The 21,853-nt window shown below is 43.2% G+C and overlaps 2 protein-coding genes across 2 annotated transcripts in view; one reads left to right on the forward strand and one right to left on the reverse strand.

The window, feature by feature from the left end:
- The first annotated feature begins 504 nt into the window (after positions 1 to 504).
- LOC144731732 (dual specificity protein phosphatase 6-like) overlaps positions 505 to 21,853 on the forward strand; it is a 33,545-nt gene continuing 12,196 nt past the window's right edge. The window contains exons 1-3 of the mRNA XM_078612934.1: positions 505 to 2,495; positions 9,356 to 9,562; positions 16,782 to 17,156. Coding sequence (XP_078469060.1) covers positions 2,048 to 2,495; positions 9,356 to 9,562; positions 16,782 to 17,156 — 1,030 coding nt within the window. The 5' untranslated portion in view covers positions 505 to 2,047. The remainder of the gene's footprint in view (positions 2,496 to 9,355; positions 9,563 to 16,781; positions 17,157 to 21,853) is intronic.
- Positions 17,501 to 19,388, reverse strand: LOC144731733 (uncharacterized). Its single transcript, XM_078612935.1, has 2 exons — positions 18,878 to 19,388; positions 17,501 to 18,699 (listed from the first exon to the last, which is right to left on the reverse strand). The coding sequence occupies exons 1-2, from the start codon at positions 19,289 to 19,291 to the stop codon at positions 17,866 to 17,868; spliced, it is 1,248 nt and encodes a 415-aa protein (XP_078469061.1). The 5' UTR covers positions 19,292 to 19,388; the 3' UTR covers positions 17,501 to 17,865.

The following is a 21,853-nucleotide window of genomic DNA, read 5'->3' on the forward strand; positions in this document are numbered from 1 at the left end:
GGAGGGGGAAGAATTTAAAAAAAATGTCGAAAAAAAACAAGTCCCCAATTCCTCACCCCCTTACCACCCCAACACCCCCCCACGTTACCGTGGCAACGGGCTTGACGTCACCCCCGAATCCTCGAGCCTATTGGCCGAGCACGAGAAAAGTGGGCGGGGTCGCGCGGGGTGGCTGGCGGGCAGGGGGGGCCGAGGGGGGTGACGGAGCAACGCGTTCAGAGGGAAGAAGGGGGGGGTGCGTGGGAGGGGCGAGGGGGGTGAGGGGAGGGGTGAGGGGGGGGACGAGCGGAGGGCGCGAGGGGGGGGACGAGGGGAAAGAGATTACCCACTATATCACATTTCCTACAACGCATAAGCCTAGCACGGTTTCCAACAGCCAATGGGCGCCGTGCGGGGCGGTGACCTGCGGCTTGCTTGTTGACGCCCACCGCCGTGCCTATCCGCTGTAGGTATTTAAAGGGCCCCTCCCCCCCACCCCCTTTCCTCCACCGCGTGAGGGTTATTAATGAAAGAGGCTGCGTGGCCGCGACTTCTATTCATGAGCTCAGTCGCGACGCAGCAGTCGCCTGTGCCACCAGCATTCTGTCTACGTCCCCACATCACCATCACCACCATAGCAGAAGGCTTCCTTCCAGCTTACACCGAATCTTCATCTCGTCTCGCTGCTTGGCCTATCTTGTTGTTGTTATTGACCGGTGATAGCGGCCGAGCGCGGTCGATTTGTAGTATTAGGTCGTCGATAAGCGAGTGGTGGGTTTTTGTTTTGTTTTGACCGGTTCATTTTGTTTGGGGTTTTAGGGGGGAAAACAGCGTTGTTCCTTGGGGTAGGTGATGTGCGTTTGGCAATAGGGCTGTTAAGTTGGTGGGTTGGGTGTAAAGCAATGGTTTTGTTTACGTTAAGACCGTGTCGCTATACGTACTGCTGCGTGTAATATCAGCATGTGAATGAAATGTACGATTGGTGAACGTTAATGTGTGGCGAATACAACTTATTTGCTCGTTCATTTAGGCGTTACGGTTTAAACTTTGGTCGCTCAACCCCGCGGGCAGTAGTTTAAGGTAGCAGGAGTTACGATGTCTAGCGAAGATATTCGCGCAACGTGTTAACAACGTTGACTTTTCTTTACGAACGTTTTGAGTTTTAAAACAATGGTACAGCTGAGCGTGCACATTAACAACAAGACATTGCTGGGCAGAGAGGGGCAAGGACAAACATTGACTTGTGCCTGCTAACGCCAGGAAGGAACAGGCTTCGGCACGAAATCCACGTTGTTTTTCCTTCACTGCAAGACAATTATTTTTTTAATTTTCAAACCGATAAGAATTAAAAACATCCTTTTTTTTCGGAAGAACGTCGTGGCAGCTTTGGGGACCAGACGTTGTTGTCTCTTAATTAACTTGTGAGAGAAGTAACTTTGATCAAGGACCGTGAATATTGCGACTTTGAAGAAACGGACAAAACTCCAAGCTTCAAGAAATACTTTGGAAGATTGTTTACAGATCATCATCGCCGTCGTCTTCACTTGTAACCAAACATTTTAAATCACCCCCACCCATCCATCGCATATTGTTTTTTTTAATAACTGACGTATCTCTAATACACCACATCAAGATACATATTAACAAATTATGCTCGTATCAGCAGAGTGATTGCGTAATTAAGTTTATTTGACTTTTTAAAACATTCTAACGCATCCTGTTAAACCTCGCCAAAACATTTTTATATTTATCAATCGTCACCGCACGCCACCCACTACAACTCGTTTAAGTCCTTAACATCGAACCACATTCACAAATTAAACAACCAATCGACAATCGTCCAACTCATCGCTGTGTGTCAAGCCCACGGCATTGTAGAATCACAACAACAACAAAAATTTCAATAATTCAACCAATTTTGCCAACACCACACCAGAATCTTCATCATCGTCATCGCCAAACGCAGCATTTGCCACCAACAAAGAAGAACCTCCTTGTAGCTGGTGGCATTTGGGAGGCTTGACCCCAAGATCTGCTGCTAAAACAGCTGCCAATTGCCTCCTCGGCCATGTCCAACCGTGCCAGGAGTGTGGACTGGCTCCAGGCTCAGCTAGACAGCGGTGGGGCCCTCCTGCTACTCGACTGCCGCGCCCGGGAACTCTTCGAAGCGGCTCGCATCGAGGGCGCCGTGAACGTCTCGCTCCCCACGCTCATGCTGCGTCGTCTGCGGCGCGGAAATCTCCCAGTGCGATCCCTCTTCGGTAACGGCGAGCTGGAGAAGGAGCGAGTGGCGTGCCGTTGTCGGAGCGAGGTGGTGGTGCTTTACGATGACCGGGAGTGCGATGTCGATGGGAAGGATAAGGAGGCTGCGGGTGGTGGTGGTGGTGGCGGCAGCCACGGAGAGTCGGAAGGGTGCGTCGGAGACGCGGACGGCGATGGGGAGAAGTGTGGGTCGTTGCTGAGGCTGCTGCTGCAGAGGCTGTCCGAAGACGGATGCAAGGCGTTCTACCTTCAAGGTAAAATGCACGACTGTGGTGAATTTGTTTTCTACGACCTTATTCAAAAAGGGGGTCTAAATAAGTGCAACGGCATCGCAAGATGTATGCTGTAAACTAAACTAAAACTAATTTTATTTTGCCAGGTTAGGAGGATCACTGAGCGATGTAGCGCTTTCTTTTGCGGTAGCTACCTGGCCACAAATGATGGTTCAACTAAGTGGCTTGTCACTTGGCAATGTATAGCAGCCAAATAATATAGTGCGTGTTTGGTGCAGGTACAGATCCAGTTCGTGCCATACAGCAGTCGAGAAATACTGACCATCCACTGAAGTTGACTTGAGATTTCAAAAACGGAGACCTTAGTGGAGTAGAGCGAGACGCGAGGAGACGTGCATCGTGTGAGTCAATCAATTAAGGATGTTAAGATCAGAATATGTATTCATACTGGAGAAATCCGATGAGCTATACAGCTCTTTTTCCCAAATATCCAGGGTGTGATCGTGTAGTTGATGTTGGGTTTTCATTCGGAGGGCAACGTGGGAGAGATTTTAGGATTTGGGGTGATTTGGTGTTTATTTTCTGATTGTCAGAGAGAAGTCTTGCAGTAGTGGCACGATTTATTTGTAGAACTACACGGTAACATTTCTTCACAGAAAATCATTGCCCGTCCAGAGCAAAGAGCCGATGCGCTGTGGTTTGTTTTTGTTGCTTGCAATATAGTGTACATTGTTCTGTGCTTTGCAGCTGTGCCCCCTTGCAAATATAGACTTGTTGACTCATCCTGTTACCAAGAAAATAATAAAATATACCAGTCAAGAGTATAGTACTGTAATGGTGCATAATTCAGCGGAGACATCGCTCGAAAGGTTGACTTTTTTCAGTTACAAGGCAGCGTTTGTTGTCAATGGGCCATGCGTGGTGAGCTCCCACAGTCTTGGCGGGCCGGACGGACCCTGAAGCATTTTTGGTTTCATTAGGGAAGTGTTTGCTTGCTTTTGCTGCTGGTGGGGTGATGTCTTTGGTTGGTTGGTGATGGGGGTTTTGGTCTCGTATGATGTGAGGAGGCGTCTGACTGCCTACAACATTTGGCAGCCCAGCAGAGTACATGTTTACCAGGTCTCACTCGGGTGACGAAACACAGAAAGGTGGACACCACTGTCGGTTCGCTTTACACAAACGCTGCTGGACGCAACAACATTCCATCTGGAAGGCGGCCGATAGGCTGATTGATATATTTCTTTAAATTGGGGATATGGATAGGTGTTCATTTATTAAATAATCCCATGTGTGTTTCATTAGTGTCGCTTGTTATTGGTAAATCTTACACGTACAAAATAAAGTGGCACCTTAGCGCTCGACCATTGCTTTAAGGTCTGAAAGCGCTTGTGTTATATATAAAATGTATATAAAAAGATTGCTTGAGTGGCATCTCCCTTGGTGACTCCATACGGTTTATAAACTGGTCGAGATGTCACTTGAAGTGTTTTACGTGAGACGCCATGACTGCAAAAAGGCACGATAAAAAATATATAGGTGGTGATGAAGTCACAGAGTAGACCGAGCGATTACACTGTAATAAAAGCAATAAAAAACCTTTTGATTTATGACGATCGAGACAAAAAAAAAGTCCGGCAAGGAAAGACTGTGGAAATGGAAATAACACAGCAGAGTACGATCATACTGGCTGAAAACGTGCAAAATAAATTTACTGAAGATCGCTTTGCCCTAAATCAGGTTATACATAATGCAAAGTACCATCCTGGGGAAAAAAAATATTAGATTGTCAATGAATTGACAGGAAAAAAAAATGCAACCCAGTGTAAAACAAGTCTAAAAATATGTTTTATGAAAATAGTGCACTATCTTCTGGGTGTTTAAGACCCCACGACATCAGTCGGTCACAAAAAGGCATTTTCATCTTTGTCTTTGCCTAAATTTTAGACTCCAAAATATGAAAAATAAATGACATTCCTTGAGTCTCTGTCTGCAAGTCTCCCTTTCAGAAGACTCTTTCGATGGAATACCTCCCTGATGTATTAAGGGCAACTGCTGGCTTGATTTGCTATTGAACAGCATTGTCAAAAGCTTTTGTAAAAATATTAAGCCGAAAGCAAATATAGTTTTGTGTATGTGGCCAGGCTTAATGGAAGGTATTTATTGGAATAATGAACTGCATGCCAGGTAATAGGACACCTTCCACGTTCTGTCAATATTACCTTGGTTGTCAGCAATATCCGAATGCGATTTGGTAATATTTGGCCATAACCTCAATAGTATCCACACCGCAATTTTTATCGTACAACCAAAAAAAGCACCCTTCCATCATCGTGATCATCTGTCAGTATTAGCAGAGGTCATAGTTCATTGCTCTTAGTGCTAGCAGCTTGCCTTGGTAAACAGTTTCGGCCTTCCTGTTTTTTCGCAGCAAGTTTAGCAATGAGAATTACTATCCTGTGCACTGTGCTGTGGGGTCAGTTGGCAACTTGCTCATGGTGGGGTCAATTGTGGCTACTCGCACGGCAGACGATCCATTTGGCCAGCGTGCAAGACGTTGGTAAAATGTCAAGATAAGACATCCTCTTCTTCCTACAGTGGAATAAGTACGGTGTCATTTAAGAGGTCTTTAGATCTTTGGGTGAGAACCTCTGCAGCTTTCTCGACTGGCCCAAGACAGTCATGGGCAAATATAAATGTTTTAACACGTGGCAGTGAAACGCCACAATGAGCCTACCTTGTGCGCAAGTAGACCTTCACCCGTTTAACACGTAGGCTTTTGCGACCAATATCCATAATACATGTTTTTTTTGGATTAGATCGTGTAAATATATGAATGTGTCGTTAAACCCGCCACCACCCGACACAGCCAATTCGTAAGGTTTGTCACGTAAACAGAACATGCCAATTCCTTACTAGTACAGTACACCAGTGTGTTGGAGAGCCAAGCCACAACATTTACATTCAGATTGTAAATGTTATGTGCTGTACTCGTAACGAATTGACATATTCTGTTTACGTGACAAACCTTACTAATTGACTTTGTCGGGTGGTGGCGGGTTTAACGACACATATTTACGCGATCTAACTAAAAAAACCTGTGTTATAGATCTTTACCCCCGTGTGCGCAAGTGTGAGCACACACACGCACACACGTATATGTAAAACAGAGACTTGGGCTTGGAACACAGTACCGCGATGATTTAACTGCGCATGCTGGACGTATTTCCGCAGAGATATGTCACCTATTTATATTAAATGTCAAGCTTGCGATCCCATTCACGGAGTCACATTTATGAATGCTAACTTCATCTGATCTGAAAGTTAAGCGTAATAACTTGGTTTTACACAAGCACACCTGGCAATAACCAGACAGACTTTCATGAATGTCGCCAGCTTGATGTGTTTTCGTCGTCAAATGTGGGTTTTTGTTGTTGTTGGCATTTTAGCCCTTGCCTCCCCAATAACAAACCAAACACCACCAGCTCCTATACACTTCCCTATTTTCCATTCGTGTAACTAAAGCCATGTTGTTGATGCCACAAGCAATGTTGCCTGCTTTCTAGGTCTTTCTTGCGTTTAGGCAAGGCTCGGGTCACTTCCGCTCTACCTTCCCCCTCCCTTCTCCTTTCCCCCGTTGGTCTCTGTATCGTTTCCATTGTAAATGCAAGTTCTGTGATTTAACCGTGGTGCTGCATAGCGTTACAATGCTTTTAACTTGTGCATCTAAGCTGCATTGGGAATGTGGTCTGTGTTGTGATTGTTCCAACCCCCGCAATTACCTAACAAGGGTCGTGGTATTTTAAATATTTATTTTTCCTCTGAGCAGTAACCTAATAGACGTCACAGAGATTTAGTGATAACAAGAAAAAAGATGGTTAAAGAAAAATATAGTGACCCACACGCAATGGTCCAGAATTGCTTTCAGAGAATAATAAGGACAAACCTTCCCCCCCCCCATGTTCTTTTATTTTTGCTCGCATAGAATAAAAACTACATATACTTTTTCATTGATCTGTTTGGTGAAATGCCTTCTTTTGGTTACACATCGGCATGCTGTGGGATCTGTTATGAATCCATCATCTTGTGTTTCTCGCAAGGCCGTAACGAGAGTAGAATAATGTTTAAGTTTTTTAATCGCCTATAGATTAACTACATTGACTTGTCCTTGATTTGATTCTTAATTGCCACGTGGCACACGGGATAATAATGCAAGTAGAGCTTGTTTCGTCTTGTATCTGCCATAGGAAAATAGCAAATCTGTTAGCCACAATCCACCAGTAAGTTTCTGCTGAAATGCAGTGATAATTTTACGAATTAAATTAAGAAGGAAAATGGTCCATGATGTCTAAGACTTGACTAATGATTCCGAAGACTCTCTTTGACAAGACTGAGACTAAAATAAAAAATGCTGACTAAATTTAGTTTTATGACATATCATGCTGTCTTTTTCTGGTGGTCGTATATCTGGTCTGAACCACATAGTACAGTCTATATGTTTATGAGCCGAGATCATATATTTAACTTTTGGTGCCACTTGGCATGGCATAACTATAGCAGTTCCAATTTATTCGTGGCCAATACCAGGGAAAGATGTGATAACTATTTGACACGAGTTGACTCTCAAATTATTCACTCTTAGCCATATAAATAAATTGGTTCGACTAAAGTTTTGCTACCCTAGGCGCTTCTAATTTCTGCTCTGGCCCATGAACGATATCAAGGAACACAAAGTATAACAAACAAAATGTTGCCTAATTATAATTCTAAACTGTGTAGTACCACACATCTCAAAAGCACCACATTTGTGAGTTTTGTTGTTTGGGCATGTCCGTCATGGGGAGCTGTAATGTGACCGTTCTTTGCCATGCTGGTGGTCAGTGCGAATTTGTGAATGGATGACATTCTGTCGTGCCTCTTGATTATCTGACTGATGTGGGAGCGCCCCCCCCCTATCCAGTGTAGCGACCGAGGTCCTCACGATCTTAAGCCTCTTTTGCCACTTGAAGGCAGTGCCCCGTGGAAATTAACGATGCCACTTTACCGTCAACCCATGTGTATATTGAAAATAAAATCTGAAAATGCACATTACCCAACATTTTGGCCAATAAGTCCCTTTTTATCACCACCAGGTTATTCTCTTTTAACGTTTTTACAAGCAATAACCAATACTTACATTAAAAATGCACTGTATATTAAGGACATATTATTTTTTTTACTGCTTTTTAACTTCTGCTTATTTTACGTGGACTTTTGATGGGGAAAAATCGTGTTCTTTTGCGAAAGCCTTTGCATTAGCACTACTGAAGGATTATCTGGCAATTGAATCATTTAATAATTTACCAATACATTGGTGAGAACCTTTTACAGTCGTGCCAGAACGTGCACGTACCAGATTATATTATTTTGCCATGAACTGATAGCCGTAATGTGATTTTAAAGGCGGATGCGATTAAGTGACAGAATTCCTGCGAGAACTTGAGACTGCTTTGGCAGGTCACTCTGCAGGCTATCTCTGGCATATCTCACTTGCCTCATAACCCTGTGCAACCCGACGCGCTTCTTACACCCGCGTGTGGCTTCCATGCTGTCAATGCTCCTTCAGCGTGTTAGCCCCGTACAGTTGTGTTCTGTTTCCGTCGCTTCGTTTATCGAATCGAGTTTTTTAGCCAATGGTTTTGTTCGCTTTTGAAATGCCTGCATTTTTGCGCCCCGAGATTTGTCAATGTTTTTCCTCCTTTTGTAAAAAAAAATAAAAATCATCGCGTTCATTATACATTGTGATGCGAGTGCAGAAGCTTGAATCAAAGCATTTTGCCCTTTCTCAGCTGTCTTCTGTCAGCTCTGAAGAAGGATCATGGCTAACACATTAGCATGCTCTTTTTTCCTGTTATCGGCCAGTGTTTTTGGCAGTGCTGGTGAGCTTCTAGTTGCATAGCTGCCAATTGTTTTGATTCTGGGTAAACGCTCCACACCCAAATACAATTTTCCTTGCTGTACGTCAAGAGTAAAAGTGGCCATGAATCTGACGATTATACTGTCAAACTAATCCTCAACATTAGCTCATGAATCTCAGTGCCCAAGGCATGATTAGGATGATTAGTCATCACTGCTAATTTCCAACACACAAAGCCAGACTTTAGGCACACTCTATTATAATGTTTCAATATAAATGTATGGGCCTCAGAGAATTAGACTAAGGCACCCTTTTAATTCTAATTTTAGGATTTTGTGCTAGTCGCTTAACCTTTATTTGTTTCGTTTCCTATTTAACAATTGCACATTCCACTTTTGCTGCATCATGAATGATGGCATATCCAAGCATGCTCAACTTGTTTTGCGTTGGAGTCTTAAAAAGCATCACGGTTAAATTTTGACTTAACTTTCGTGACTGCAGGAATTAAGATTCTTTTTTTTTTCAGTAGTTGCGTAGATAGGAATTTTTTTTTATATTTACATTTTTTTATTATATTTTTTAATATAATTTTTATGTTCTATCTACGTGACTTTACCGAAAGAACTAAAGCATCACGCTTATTTTTTTATATCTCGTTGTTGTAGGTATCAAAGTGGTTCAGTGGTAGAGTAAGCAGCTCACGATTGGAAGGTTGCAAGTTGGAATTTTGTTTGTGATTGACTCACCCCATCATCCTTCCAGGGTCGATAAATTAGTCGTGCAGAGTGGGGAAGTCAACAGTTGTATTAGGGAAAGACTCGCTCCTGCAATGGGAATGTGAAATAGTAACCGCTGGTTCACGGCTGTTAACAGGATATATGCACCACCTCAATGTTCATTTGAGCATGAAATCGCATTGACTTTCATGACATATCATGGTTAACAGCCACTTGTTTGTTTATTGCTCCTGTACGGATCACGTGCGCAGGGGGATTCAGTCGTTTCCGGGCACGCTACCCCGAGCACTGCGAGACGTGCATGGACGCGGGAGCCGGGAGCCCCGGGGGACTCTGCACGTCACCGCCCACGGCCGGAGTCCCCATCTTGGGCCTGGGCGCCCTACGCATCGGTTCGAGCGACTGCTCTGACACGGAATCCGACCCGGACTCGAGCAAGCCCTGCTCGCTCGGAGCAGGTAACTCGCTGAATATACTATACTCTTTTAGTTCTTTCGGTAAAGTCACGTAGGTAAAAAATGAAATTAAAATTAATAAAAATAAAACAATAAAATCACGACGTTTCGGAGGCAACACAAGTCTCCGTCATCAGGTGGGACCGTCACAGCCAGATTTGCTGCTTGCTCCTGTACGGATCACTTGATGTAGCAAATCTGTCTGTGACGGTCCCACCTGATGACGGAGACTTGTGTTGCCTCCGAAACGTCGTGATTTTATTGTTTTATTTTTTTAAATTTTCATTTCATTTTTTACCTACGTGACTTTACCGAAAGAACTAAGAGTATGAATCCTTGCAGTCACGAAAGCTTCAAATCTAGAACTCGCTGAATGGTTTCCACTTCCCGCCCCCCCCCCCACCTAAAAACCAACCCTACTGCACCCCCCCCCACTTCCTCCCATCATCATACTTTCGATTAGCACGGTTGGCTACGTAGGGTGCGAAGTAAGTTAAACGTACATACACACCATTGCAGATTTATTAAAAGATAATTTACATGTAAAATACGTGTCTTCGTAAGTAAAGAAAAAACTTAACAGGAATCTCCGAGCATGCTTTGCATATCAGGACGATGTCGCCGTTCTTGTTTGCGTTTTGCACGCAGCATTGTGATAGCCACCGGCTCCAGAGAGCCGCTCGAGATTGTGACATTTCTTATTTAGGTGGCAGGCGACAACATATGCTAGTTTCATTCTTATTAGGACTCATCAGTACATTGTATCCATCGCATGAGATTCATGATTTTCCTTTTGGAACTTTCATTCTAGCAATTAGAACCTTCTCTACTACCCCTGCCGTCTGGTTCTCGCTGCCTCTAATGGTCTACGTTGCTGACTCCCTACCCTTGTACAGATAATTGCTTCAAGGCTTCTACTTCCAACTGTGATTGGCTCCCTCCCTATGCTGCTCTGTCTTCCGCGCTCTCTTCTTACGGCACTGTAGGCTGCCATGTTGGCGTCTCAAATCTCCTGACCTATCCTTTCAGCTTTTTCCGAAACCTGTGCTCCCCACAGATGGTGCAGCATTCAGCAGTTTTCATTACATTTAGACGATCTACAAATGGTGTGTTGTGTTACTCATCGTACATTGGAGTTGTGTATGAAAAACCCATTGGCAGTTGGAGAGTGTAACAGTGGGCAACAGTACAGCAAGTAGGTCGATTATGTATTTGTGTGCTTGGTGGATTTCCTCCGGGCACTCCACTTTCCTCTCGTGAAATATGAAAAAAAAAAATTAAAGGAATTGGCCAAACAATGCAAGCGGGTCTTTGATTAAACATTTCTTGGGACGCAATTCTTTTCCCCAATTATATTCGAAGGTTGGATTTTAACAGGCAACCTTTCCGTCCAAGGGTGAGTGTGCCGACCACGAGGCTACTCACTGATGCACCCTGAGAGTGGAGGGAGAAATACAAACCTTTTAAAAGTATAAAATAACATTAAAAATAAAGAAGATACTGTTGAACCACATGTCTGTTTTTACATAGCACCAGTCAAAAAGTTGTGTTATTTATGTTGGCCAGCATGTTTTAAAGTAGCAGACAAGGGTGATAGTTTAAACACATTGAGAGTGAAATCCATGTCTTTGGCAACGTGAAACAATGGCCCACCGTGGCGTGGTCGTGTAAGCATCGATTTTTAAGTATTCTTTTATTCTCAAACGATTCGCTCTCTGTTCGAACAAAGGCATTTGACGTCCTCTCAGTGGTCGCCCATTTACGAAAATAAGCTTAGCAGCAGTTAGACTGACCAAGGAATGGTGTCCAGATTCATACAGCAGAGATTTGCTGCCTCAGTGAACCTACCTGTGAAACGGTAAAGGTGCAGCCCTGCGATTGCTTTTTGCTGGCGGAAGGGCCTCGACTAGAGGGAGTTCTGGAGGAACCTCTCTTTTTAAACGCTTTTATTTAACTCACTTTGTCTGTTGTCGTTGTCGTATCCCAAAATCTTGTAACTCAATTTTAACCCACTTCCCAATGTGGTATTGACTGCAAACTTGGTATACTTATATCATACCGATGACAATACCATATTTTATCATAAAAAATAAACATTTTGTTTTTAAACAATTTTTTTACACGCTTTTTATGAACTCATTCTGTCTGTTGTTGTCGTATCCTCAAATCTTGTAACTCAATTTTAACCCACTTCCCAATGTGGTATCGACTGCAAACTTGGCATACGTATGTCATACTGATGACAATACTATATTCTATCAACAAAATAAAAATATATTTTTAAACATTCATTTTTATTTGTTATGTTTCGGCTTAAGTCTAATTGTCCACGCTCAACTGACGTTGGCTGTAAATCACCACGGTCCCTTACGTTATGGCAAGCTTTGCGGCCACTTCCTGGAGTCGTGGAGTTCTTCCATTACGAGTAGGGTACATTTAATTAAAGCGTGTTTTTTTAAACTTATTTTTAAATATTACTTATTATAGAGTACTTTTGGCCTACTCTTCCACACTGATCTTGACGAGGTGGACGTACCCACGTTTTACCCCACCACACGAAACATTTTAATCCACTAATTGTGGCGTCCCCATCTATAATGTTAGGTGGACGGAGGAGGGGCGATCTAATAAACTTGAAACATTGTTTAAACTGCTGTGCCACGCTAACAGATGCAACCAAATAGGTGAACTCTGGATTACATGTCCAATGTGCTTATCCATAGCAACGTGGCAGCATCCCCTCATCTAAAATAAAGGTTTTATGACAAGTAATAGTGGGGGGGGGGGGGTTGCACTGAGAGGAAAGGGAGGTCTTGATGTTTCGACCGACTGATCTCGTGGGAATACTGAGATTGCACAAATGAACTTGGTTTCCAACTCTCACTGTTGCATTGCATCTCTGAAGAGAATCGTTTTAGGATTTATAGTGTAACGGAATATAACCCAGCCTGCAATTGAAAATTCCGGTCATTGTAGTCTTGCATATTTTTTGCGTTGCTGCTGACTTTTTTGTGTATATTGTGTTGGGCACTTTTTTGTTAAACCTCTGTTATTTTCATTCTCCCCAGTGGTTTATTTTGTGCAGTATAAATGCTCGGATATTTTTTGCACCTCTGAAATAATGCGGCTTTTCCATTCATTCACCAGAGGCCTGAAAAGCAGACTTGTGCTTGTAATCCGTTGAATTATTTTTCTTCTCCATATTTTTGAGGGGGAAAAAAATTGCTTTCAGACGGAGGAGACTAGGTGCAACTCAGATCGGGCAGAAATTTCAATTATATTTGAATGTATATAACAAATATTTACTTGCTTTTAATGGATGAGAGCCTGTTGAGATCTATCTATGACAGCAGAGCTGGGAAGTATACACGTGTCAATGTGTGTGTGACGTATTTAACAATCTTCTTTGGAAAGATATTATTTATTTGCACACTCTATAAGAAGGGTTTTTGGTCAATTATTTTGTTTACAACACTTCAAAATAGATCATCAATTCCAAAAGCCATGGAATCCATAATTTAATCCAACAATAATTTTGTGACGATTGGAACCGATTGGCGCGCATGAACATTCTGACCTCATGGCACGTTTAAATGGTATTGGTGACAACCATCGTAAGGCATCGTTGGTAGGCCTCGCTGCGTGCTACGTTCACACAGACGTGCGCACACACAGGGCTACACCGCCGTTTCTATTATTGCATCCTGGTACGCGTGGCAAACTTAAGGATTTTTTTTTATCAATAAGGTTAAGTAACTGATGTAAATTTTTATTTGATTATTATTTTTTACCTACGTGACTTTACCGAAAGAACCTAAGAGTATGAATCCTTGCAGTCACGAAAGCTTCAAATCTAGAATGATATTAACAACCCTAATTCTAAGCATAGTGGGAGAGATGGTTTAAGCGTGCTTGGCTGTGTACGGTGCAAAAGAAGTTCAATATACATAAACTGGCCAGTATGCCTTGCTATTTTTATTAATCTTATTTTACAACAAGGCTACACATTATTGTGACAAGTGGTGATGCATGTGCACTCCCACTAATTGGCTAATGTTTGTCCGGCAAACTATGCACACACTGAGCCCCACTCTATGGAGCCAAGATAAGACCCCGGGAGTGATGCTGTCCAATTTGCTGCACAAGCACGTGCGAAAGTCAAAGGAACGTGACACAAAAAACCCCGTAACTTATATTTAAAATGTTACCAATAGTAATTTGAATATGAAAAAAATTGGAAGTATTTTCTCGCGTTTTGTCGATTTATTTGTATTCATTCTCAACCCCTGTGGCTTTCACACACCTCAGAGTCGTTCTCTCTCTCTCTCCGAGAGTGAGCGGATACAGTGCGTGTTCGTTACAAGTTGAAATTAATATGGTTAGAATGCTCGACTCGAAATCGGCAGGACAAATCCTGGTTGGGAGTTGACTTAGCCCATCATCCTTCCAGGACTTGATAAAAATGAGCAGTGTTCAGTCGGGAAGTCAGCAGTGGTTTTTCCTCATCCCTGCCATGTGACTGTGGAATTATCACCGCTGTCTCCGGGTCATATTAAGTCAAACGCTCAGACTTATTTGGACTCTTAAAATACAATTGCGCTAAATGTATAGGCACAAGCATTTCACACCAGTGTAGCGGAAAAATCTAAATTCCTTCAAATTTTCTCCTGATTTGGCCATTTTGCCAATGGAAAAGCAGTTACATTCATATGCACTAATCACTTGACCATAAGGCTGTATTATTGTTCTCTTTATATGCAGTTGAAATTGTAATTGTAAATTCGTTTTACCTAACATATGGCTAATATTTGTAGTTACGTACAGTCTCTTGTATCTGTGGGGTGGAGTGGTGGCGTTGTGGTTGGTACACTTCGTTATGAACCTGGCGATCTGAGTTTGAGTCCATGCTCGGGCTAACATCTGTGATATCTAAACCAGACCCGACATCGCCCCCCCCTGCATCCACATTCATCAACCTGAACTGACCAGCACGGTGAAATATGTTCAAACAACGCCCACGTCTGACGTGGCATGAGACCATCATCCAATATTTGATTGATCATTTACAGTGTTATATACACAGCACGTTTGAAGTGTTTATGAAGAATGTGCCATGCGGTGCGTATTTAAAGTAAGTACGTTTGTCTACAGTGTGTGTATGTGCAATTGTCATTTTGGTGTCAAAACACATCACGGCGATCCGGGCGAGTAAAAAATGTAAAATGCGCGGTTTCGTGCAAAGCCTGCAGCCGTGAACCCCACGAGTCAGAGAAACACTTTCACTTTCATCTGCAGCTTATTCAAAATAGTGACGGAGAGTGGAAATCTGTTCGATTTAGGCACAGTCCATTCTCACCCGTTCTCTCGTTGCTGGTTCCAAAGTAATAAATATCGTGGGTGGAGTAGGGGGGGGGGGAAACGAAAGAACAGGGGGAGGACTGTTCTGTTTGGTCCTTAAGCACCTCATTTGCAGATCTGCCCCCTGCTTTTGAACCACATTAGGCCTGGGCGGGGGGGGGGGGCACAAAACAATGGTGCAACTCACGACGTATTAGCGGCAGCGACGTGACGCCAGGTTCATCCGGAGAGTCCCAAAAGTCGGACACGTGGTTTGCGGGGTAAAAACAAAATTCGCATGGAGCTGTGCTTATACTGCGAGTAAACCCTTTGCGACTTGTAGCTCGGATGCTGTGCAATTTGTGCGAAGGAGCAGCTGTTTAAATGCCGTATTGGCCACATTATTGATTCATATTCGAATGCGTTATATGAGAATATGTATTTATACTGGAGGAATCCGATGAGCTATAAAGGTTGTTTTTACAGATGTCCAGTAGGGGCGGGTCAGAACATTACAACAACAAACGATACAAAAACACGATCGGAGTACAAATTATAGGAAAAGTAAACAAATCACTTTTAAAAACTAAAAAAATGTTGAGCTTACCAGCTAAAGCCCACTTGAGATTTTACCTAGCCACAAATTATGACGTAACAAAGTGGCTTGTCGCGTATTATTTTTTTGCCACAAAATATGAATGATCCCAACGCACGTGCTGTTTGTTGAAGCACATCTGTAATTATAATTTTTTCTTCCTGCAAAGTTCATGATGTGTTTTAGCGAAATGTAGACAATAGTGTGAAAAAGCAAACGAATGTAATGTCATGGTCCTTTATCAGTCTACGGCTAAATGAAGGACTCCTGATATCTTTCTGTCATCGTCAGGGGTTGTTTGATCATACTTAATCACGCCGATCGGTGCGGGTTGGTGAAGGGAGGTGGCCAGGACCGGTTTGGATGTCACTCGCCACTTGATGTCAGCCGTGACCGGGAGCTGAACTCGAGTTCCCAGGTCCATGGCATAGTGCGCTTTAAGCACTGCGTCGCCAGCAGCCAAATATAGTACAGATAGCGCGGTACAAGTGAGAAATACAGTGTGGATGAGGCAGACCGTACAAATGAGACGGTCCGAGAAATACTAAAAACTAAATCTCTTTTTGAGTGTAATCATGATCTCAAAACATAACAACCAATAGAATTTCACGGAAAAGCATGGTGAATTGCTGCACGCCTATTAAACATCGTAATTTTTTTGTTAAGGCAAGCGATTCGGCCTTCAAGCTACTTACTCTCTGATAGTGCACTCAATGCGACGTCACAAATCAGTGTTGCCATTCACCTGCTAAATTTGCGTGTGAAATGTTAACGGAAGATGAAAGTGGAGCATTCGACATTGTAAACCCCTTCAAGGGTTTTTTTTCTCGCACAAATCACAAGAGTGCACCGTTGTACATTTCAGAGGGGGTTCGGTGATTCATTCTTTGGATACCTGCCAAATTGATTCAAATATATTTCTCGCAGTCTGCCTTGGGCAAATTAATTGCACAAATTGTCATAGCTGGAGAAATTCTTTTGAAAAATTGTATCGGAAGATCAAGAAATTATCTGTGATCATGGTACATAATTTGTCTCGGACGATGACAAACAGCTTACGTAATGTGATCTTTTTTGCGTTTGAGTAAATATCTCACGTATATCTGCTAGCACCAACACATTTACACATCTCATGCGGCTGACTGGGATTCATTTTAACTGATTACTTGTTTACCGAATAAATCCCTATTTCCACAGGGTGTCTTACACACACACACATGATCCATCAACCCTGGTTGACCAACCAACATTTGATTAACCCAGTGTCATCCGTCCCTTACCTTCTCCAAGGGAGCGTTATGGCTGGCGACTCCTCCGAAGGAAGCCCAGGGGATTCGGACCTTGGACACCAGCACCACCACCACCATCAGCATCATCATCATCATCAGCAGCATCAGAGTGGAGACGGGCCTGGGGGGTGCCCATCAGGGGGTTCACCCTCCTTCCCTGTGGAGATCCTGCCCTACCTCTACCTGGGCTGCGCACGCGACTCTACGAACCTGGCCGCTCTGGCCGAGCACGGCATCCGCTACATCCTCAACGTGACGCCGAACGTGCCCAACGCCTTCGAGTCACGCAGGGACTTCGTCTACAAGCAGATCCCCGTGCCCGACCACTGGAGCCAGAACCTGTCGCAGTTCTTCCCCGAGGCGATCGCGTTCATCGGTGAGTCGCTGCGACGATCTGACCGAATTTTATCTATCAGTCCCTCCATAAAAACGCGGAGTTTTTTGGTGATTGTTGCGGGCAAAAATCGTTGATTATGCGGCACGTTTTCTTAAAAAAATGCGATGGAATATGCGGGATATTTATGCAATTTTATGCGATTAAATTGCGGGAACTTGCAAAAATTGCGGGAACTTGCAAAAACTGCGGTTTGATGAAAAAGAGAAAAAAAAGTGATTCCCCCAACACCCTATTCACTAGGCTACTACTTTAATGTAAAGAGTCATTTCTTATTACTTCCTATGATAAGCAAGCATACTACATCACAGAAAGTGCTGGGAATATTTAAGTTCTCATCTTGTTTTATTTCAGACCTTAACAAACAGATGGCTCAAACTTACAAAACATTGAGTCGAACAAGTTCTGTAGCTTTACAAAATGAATATGCTACAACTTCTGTAAAAATGAATAAATAAAATATTAAAAAATAAAATGTGTGCTTCCTGTTTTACAGAGGTAGCTATACAAAACAGACATCTTCTGTTAAAATAAGTGTTTTCAGTGCACAGTAACGTAAGCAATACAGTAACAGTACAGTCTTACAGTAATGTAAATTTACATACTACTAACAAAAAAGTGCAATCTTACAACTGTAAAGTTGCATAAACTCCTGAATAAAACTAACTACGTAGCCTCTAACACTGGCCAATCATTCACCATCCTCATCCTCCATCCCCTCTCCCTCAGTGTCCATCTCCTCCCCCTCCACCATCTCCTCCCTCTCAAATGCTCCACTGCGGACTCGTTGGTTATGGTAAAGGAAGACCAAGGCTTTGAGGTTTTGGTTGGTAGTTGATCTTCTTTGGTTAGACAACACTAGTTTGTAGATGCTGTTGCTGCGTTCAGCATCAGCTGAGTTTGAGACAGCATCTTTGTACCGCTTGGCCAAGGAACTCAGCACAGGAAGTCTCTCCTGTAGGCCATCCCAAAACACATCCAAATCCACCACGCCGAATGGTGCAGCTCTGAGTGCTGCTGGACCAAGAGTCTTGAAGTAAGAATCAAATTCATCACCCTGCACTTCAGTGAAACCTGGAATGGCCTTGTAGCTTGCTACGGAGTCATCTAGGAATGCAATGTGGCGAGGGTCAAACACCCTAACCTCCTGGAGAAACTCAATGGCCGGCTGCCCATGTGACATGTACTTGGTGAGCTTTTCTTCAGCGTTTTCATATGCCTGACCAACTGTGCAGAGGATCTGTGTCTTTGTGGTGTAAGGTAAGTTAAACCCTTCAAAGTATTCGGCACACGCCTCATACTGCAGCTCTTTGTTGGCAGCAAAGACCACCTGCAGATCCTCCAGATAAGTGAAGATCTTTGTGGTCACAGGACGTCTGCTCTGGAAGATATCGAGAAGACTTAGGAAGCGTTTGCACTTGTCATCCATGATGTTGATCTGGACATTCAGGGACTGAGCTAGGTCTTGGTCTTGAAGCATCTCGTGGAGTCTCTCCACAGACTGTGGAGCACTTCTGCTACACACCTATAAAAACACAAATAGAAAGAAAGGAATTAGGTCAAACATACAATATGTTCAATGCAATTAATTTTTTTACTTTGATCTTACTAAACTATTCATGTTTGTATGTGCAAAGGGGGTTAACTGATGAAGAAAAGGAAGTGTTAATTGTATTGAGGAATTATGTGAAGGAAGTTTTTACCTCGATTTCCATCTCTATGAACTCCTTGTACAGTCCAAAGTGCTGTGCGTGGTACTGCACTGCAGAGAACCAGGAGTTCCAGCGTGTTGCACAGGGGTTTGGAGGCATGACCGCCTTTTTTCTAGGCAGCTTGTTTGACAAGAAGCAGAGGTATCTTCTCTTGCGTGATCCAGCATTGAAGAACATCTGGGAGAAACTTAGCATGAAGCTGTTCAACTGAACAAAAGGTTTGCGGAAGGCATTGCCAATGAGATTCATTATGTGTGCCATGCATGTGATGTGTATCGAGTTGGGGAACAACGACTGCAGAGCTGCTGTGAATGCCTTCTTCATGTAGGCTGCATTATCAGTGTCGAACACAATCACATCCTCGTTGTTAATGCTGTATTCTTGAAGGCACCTTACGACAGACATGGATACAGTGGAATGATTGCATTGCTCAAGGAAAACAGTATCTGCAAGGTAGGCCAAGATCCTCCCAGAATGATCCTTCTCAAGTGGTGCAAGGAGGATATTCGACATCTGGAGTCTCATCAAATATCACAGCAAGAGGTTTTCTGGCAAGAAGTGTCTTCAGCTCCTCTTTTTCCTTCTCATATACTGCTCCCAAGTACATATCTTGAAGCTGGTGAAACCCTGGAATGGCGCCGCCATTGATGACTTTCTCATTCAGAAATTTCCTCAGTGCAGGGTGGTCAGTCTTAGACAGTGGGATGTTGATGGCAGTGCAGATGGCAACCCAGGTTTCACAAATCTACAAACAGAAAAATACTTTTGTATCATTGGGCTGTATTACACACACACACACAAGTCCAGTGTAACCTACAGAAAACTGCTGTATAAAACTGAATCATTTACAGTAAGCCTTTCACAGAACAGTAGTGTTTCTGCAAATAAAACATAATTCTTTCATGCCAAAATCAATCATCTTGCATGGGAAATTACACTACTGTTAGTCTATCTAACCCTAACGTTAACTTACATCCACACACAACATACTTGGAAATCTCATTCACACACACCTCTCTGTTTCAATTCAACTATCAGCCTTTTCATAATTTTACAAGCTTTAATCTAATAGGCTACTGACCTTGATTCTTTCAGCCCTAGCAACTTTTTGGAAGTTGACGCCTCGGTGTAGGTGAGCTGCTTCATCTTGGCTGATTCCGCTGCTGCTTTAACCATCCTCGAATGTTTGTCGGTTGCAAAGTGACTGTCCAGCGTCGACTTCCGCCTGTGGTCCAACACGCAGTTGCACGGAGTGCAAAATAATTTGCCCCCACTGTCATGTAACACACTGGGAAACTGCTTTGCGCGGTCTTTTGCGCTTATGTTTGTTGGCAAATGAGAAAGATTTGCGGGCTTCATCATGGTTTCATTGGCATCGCGGGGTTTGCAGCTTTTCAATGATGTCGCGTAATGAGTGACGTCACTTCATAACGTTCCCATGGCAACAGGGGAAATGGCTGCTCTTGTGTGAAGTAAACGCAACATTTTTCAACTTTCTGCTAAGATATATGTGACTTTTTGCAACGAAAATGCGGGGATTATGAAATCATGCAAGCCCGCATATTTTGCGCGCGGAAATCTGCAATTTATGCGGCGAAAGTGCGGCGTATTTGAAAAAACGCGCCCCCCGCATAAATATGCGGACTTTGGCTGATTTTGCATGGAATCATGCGATCGCATAATTGCGTTTTTCTGGAGGGACTGATCTATATTAATATTGGAGGAATCTGATGAGCTATAAAGTTCGTTTTCAAAGATGTCCAATTGGGGCGGGTAAGAATGTTACAACAACAAGCAATACAACAAATTTATAGGAGTGGCAAAGTACGGCAAAGGTAAACGAATCTCGTAAAAATATACAAATAAAACGAAATAATGTTTCGTCTTAGCAGGTAAAGCCCACTAAGGTATTAACTTATTTTTCAGAAGCGGTATGGTCACGAATTCTTCGAACACAAGGCTATCAGGAAGGCCTATCACAAAGGGCACTATGTTTAACACGCGATTATAGGCTGCATAATGTTACTTTTATGGTTAATGAGAAAATAAAACTTTCCAAAAGAGACAGAAAAAAAATAGAAAACAGACAGTATAACTGAGACATAGAACGAGATAAATAAAGAATAAATTATTCAATCATATTGTCGCTTTGGGTCTCGATAATTGATTAAATTGCTGGGGATAGGGGGAGGTTTATCCTTGCACTGCTATTGCCCACACCGCCCCTTTGTATGCCATGATAGGCTTAATATATATTGGCTAACAGCGCTTACCCAGCCTATACAGCTCTGTTTGTGATCATACTGTTCTATGATTTCTTTATTCGCTGCCAGACAGCTCGGTCAACCATTTGTCCTGCACTGAATTGAGGAAAAAAAATCAGGCCATTTTAGAATGACATCCAGCCGAACGACTGCCTCGCTCTGCGTACGACTATCCAGTTTCGCAGATTAAAAACATTGACCGGTTTTATCGTAAACGCTGGAATCAGGCTCCGCTGGAGTGTTTGTTTGCGTGCGGCGACCAAACTGTCAACAAACGGAATTTTCGAGACTGCAGAATGAGATCACGGTCCTGAGGTCACGGGCAGCGATGATGTCACCACATCTGCACGCTGCATTCGGAGAAATTCATCATCCAAGATGACGGCACGCGCCCTTAGTCAGACCTCGCTAAAGTAGCGTTTTCTTATCCTCTCCATCGCCCATCACGTCGCGCCCACCCCCCTTTGTCCCACCTTAGCATTTTGTTGACGGAGACAGGGTGAATGCCTCTGCTGTCTTGAGTGAGAATGGGATATAATGAGCATTAATTGCAAATTAAATTAGAATGTCGAAGCATCTCCCTGTTTAAACAAGCATTGGGACGGCGCTCTCGTCCGTTGGCGACACCCGAGGCATTTGTGGGAATTCCGTGTGATGCCTGAAGCATTGGTGAAAATTTCACGGTCAATTTCCATGTAAAGAC

The sequence above is a fragment of the Lampetra planeri genome, chromosome 40, assembly GCF_965212315.1.
Source record: "Lampetra planeri chromosome 40, kcLamPlan1.2.h2, whole genome shotgun sequence".
Classification (NCBI taxonomy): Eukaryota; Metazoa; Chordata; class Hyperoartia; order Petromyzontiformes; family Petromyzontidae; genus Lampetra; species Lampetra planeri.

Bases quoted from the DNA above. Each gene is read 5' to 3' on its own strand.
- LOC144731733 (XM_078612935.1), bottom strand. From the start codon at position 19,291: ATGTCTGTCGTAAGGTGCCTTCAAGAATACAGCATTAACAACGAGGAT. The intron at 18,700-18,877 runs GTAAAAACTTCC...GTGTTTTTATAG, and splicing joins TCATAGAGATGGAAATCGAG to GTGTGTAGCAGAAGTGCTCC.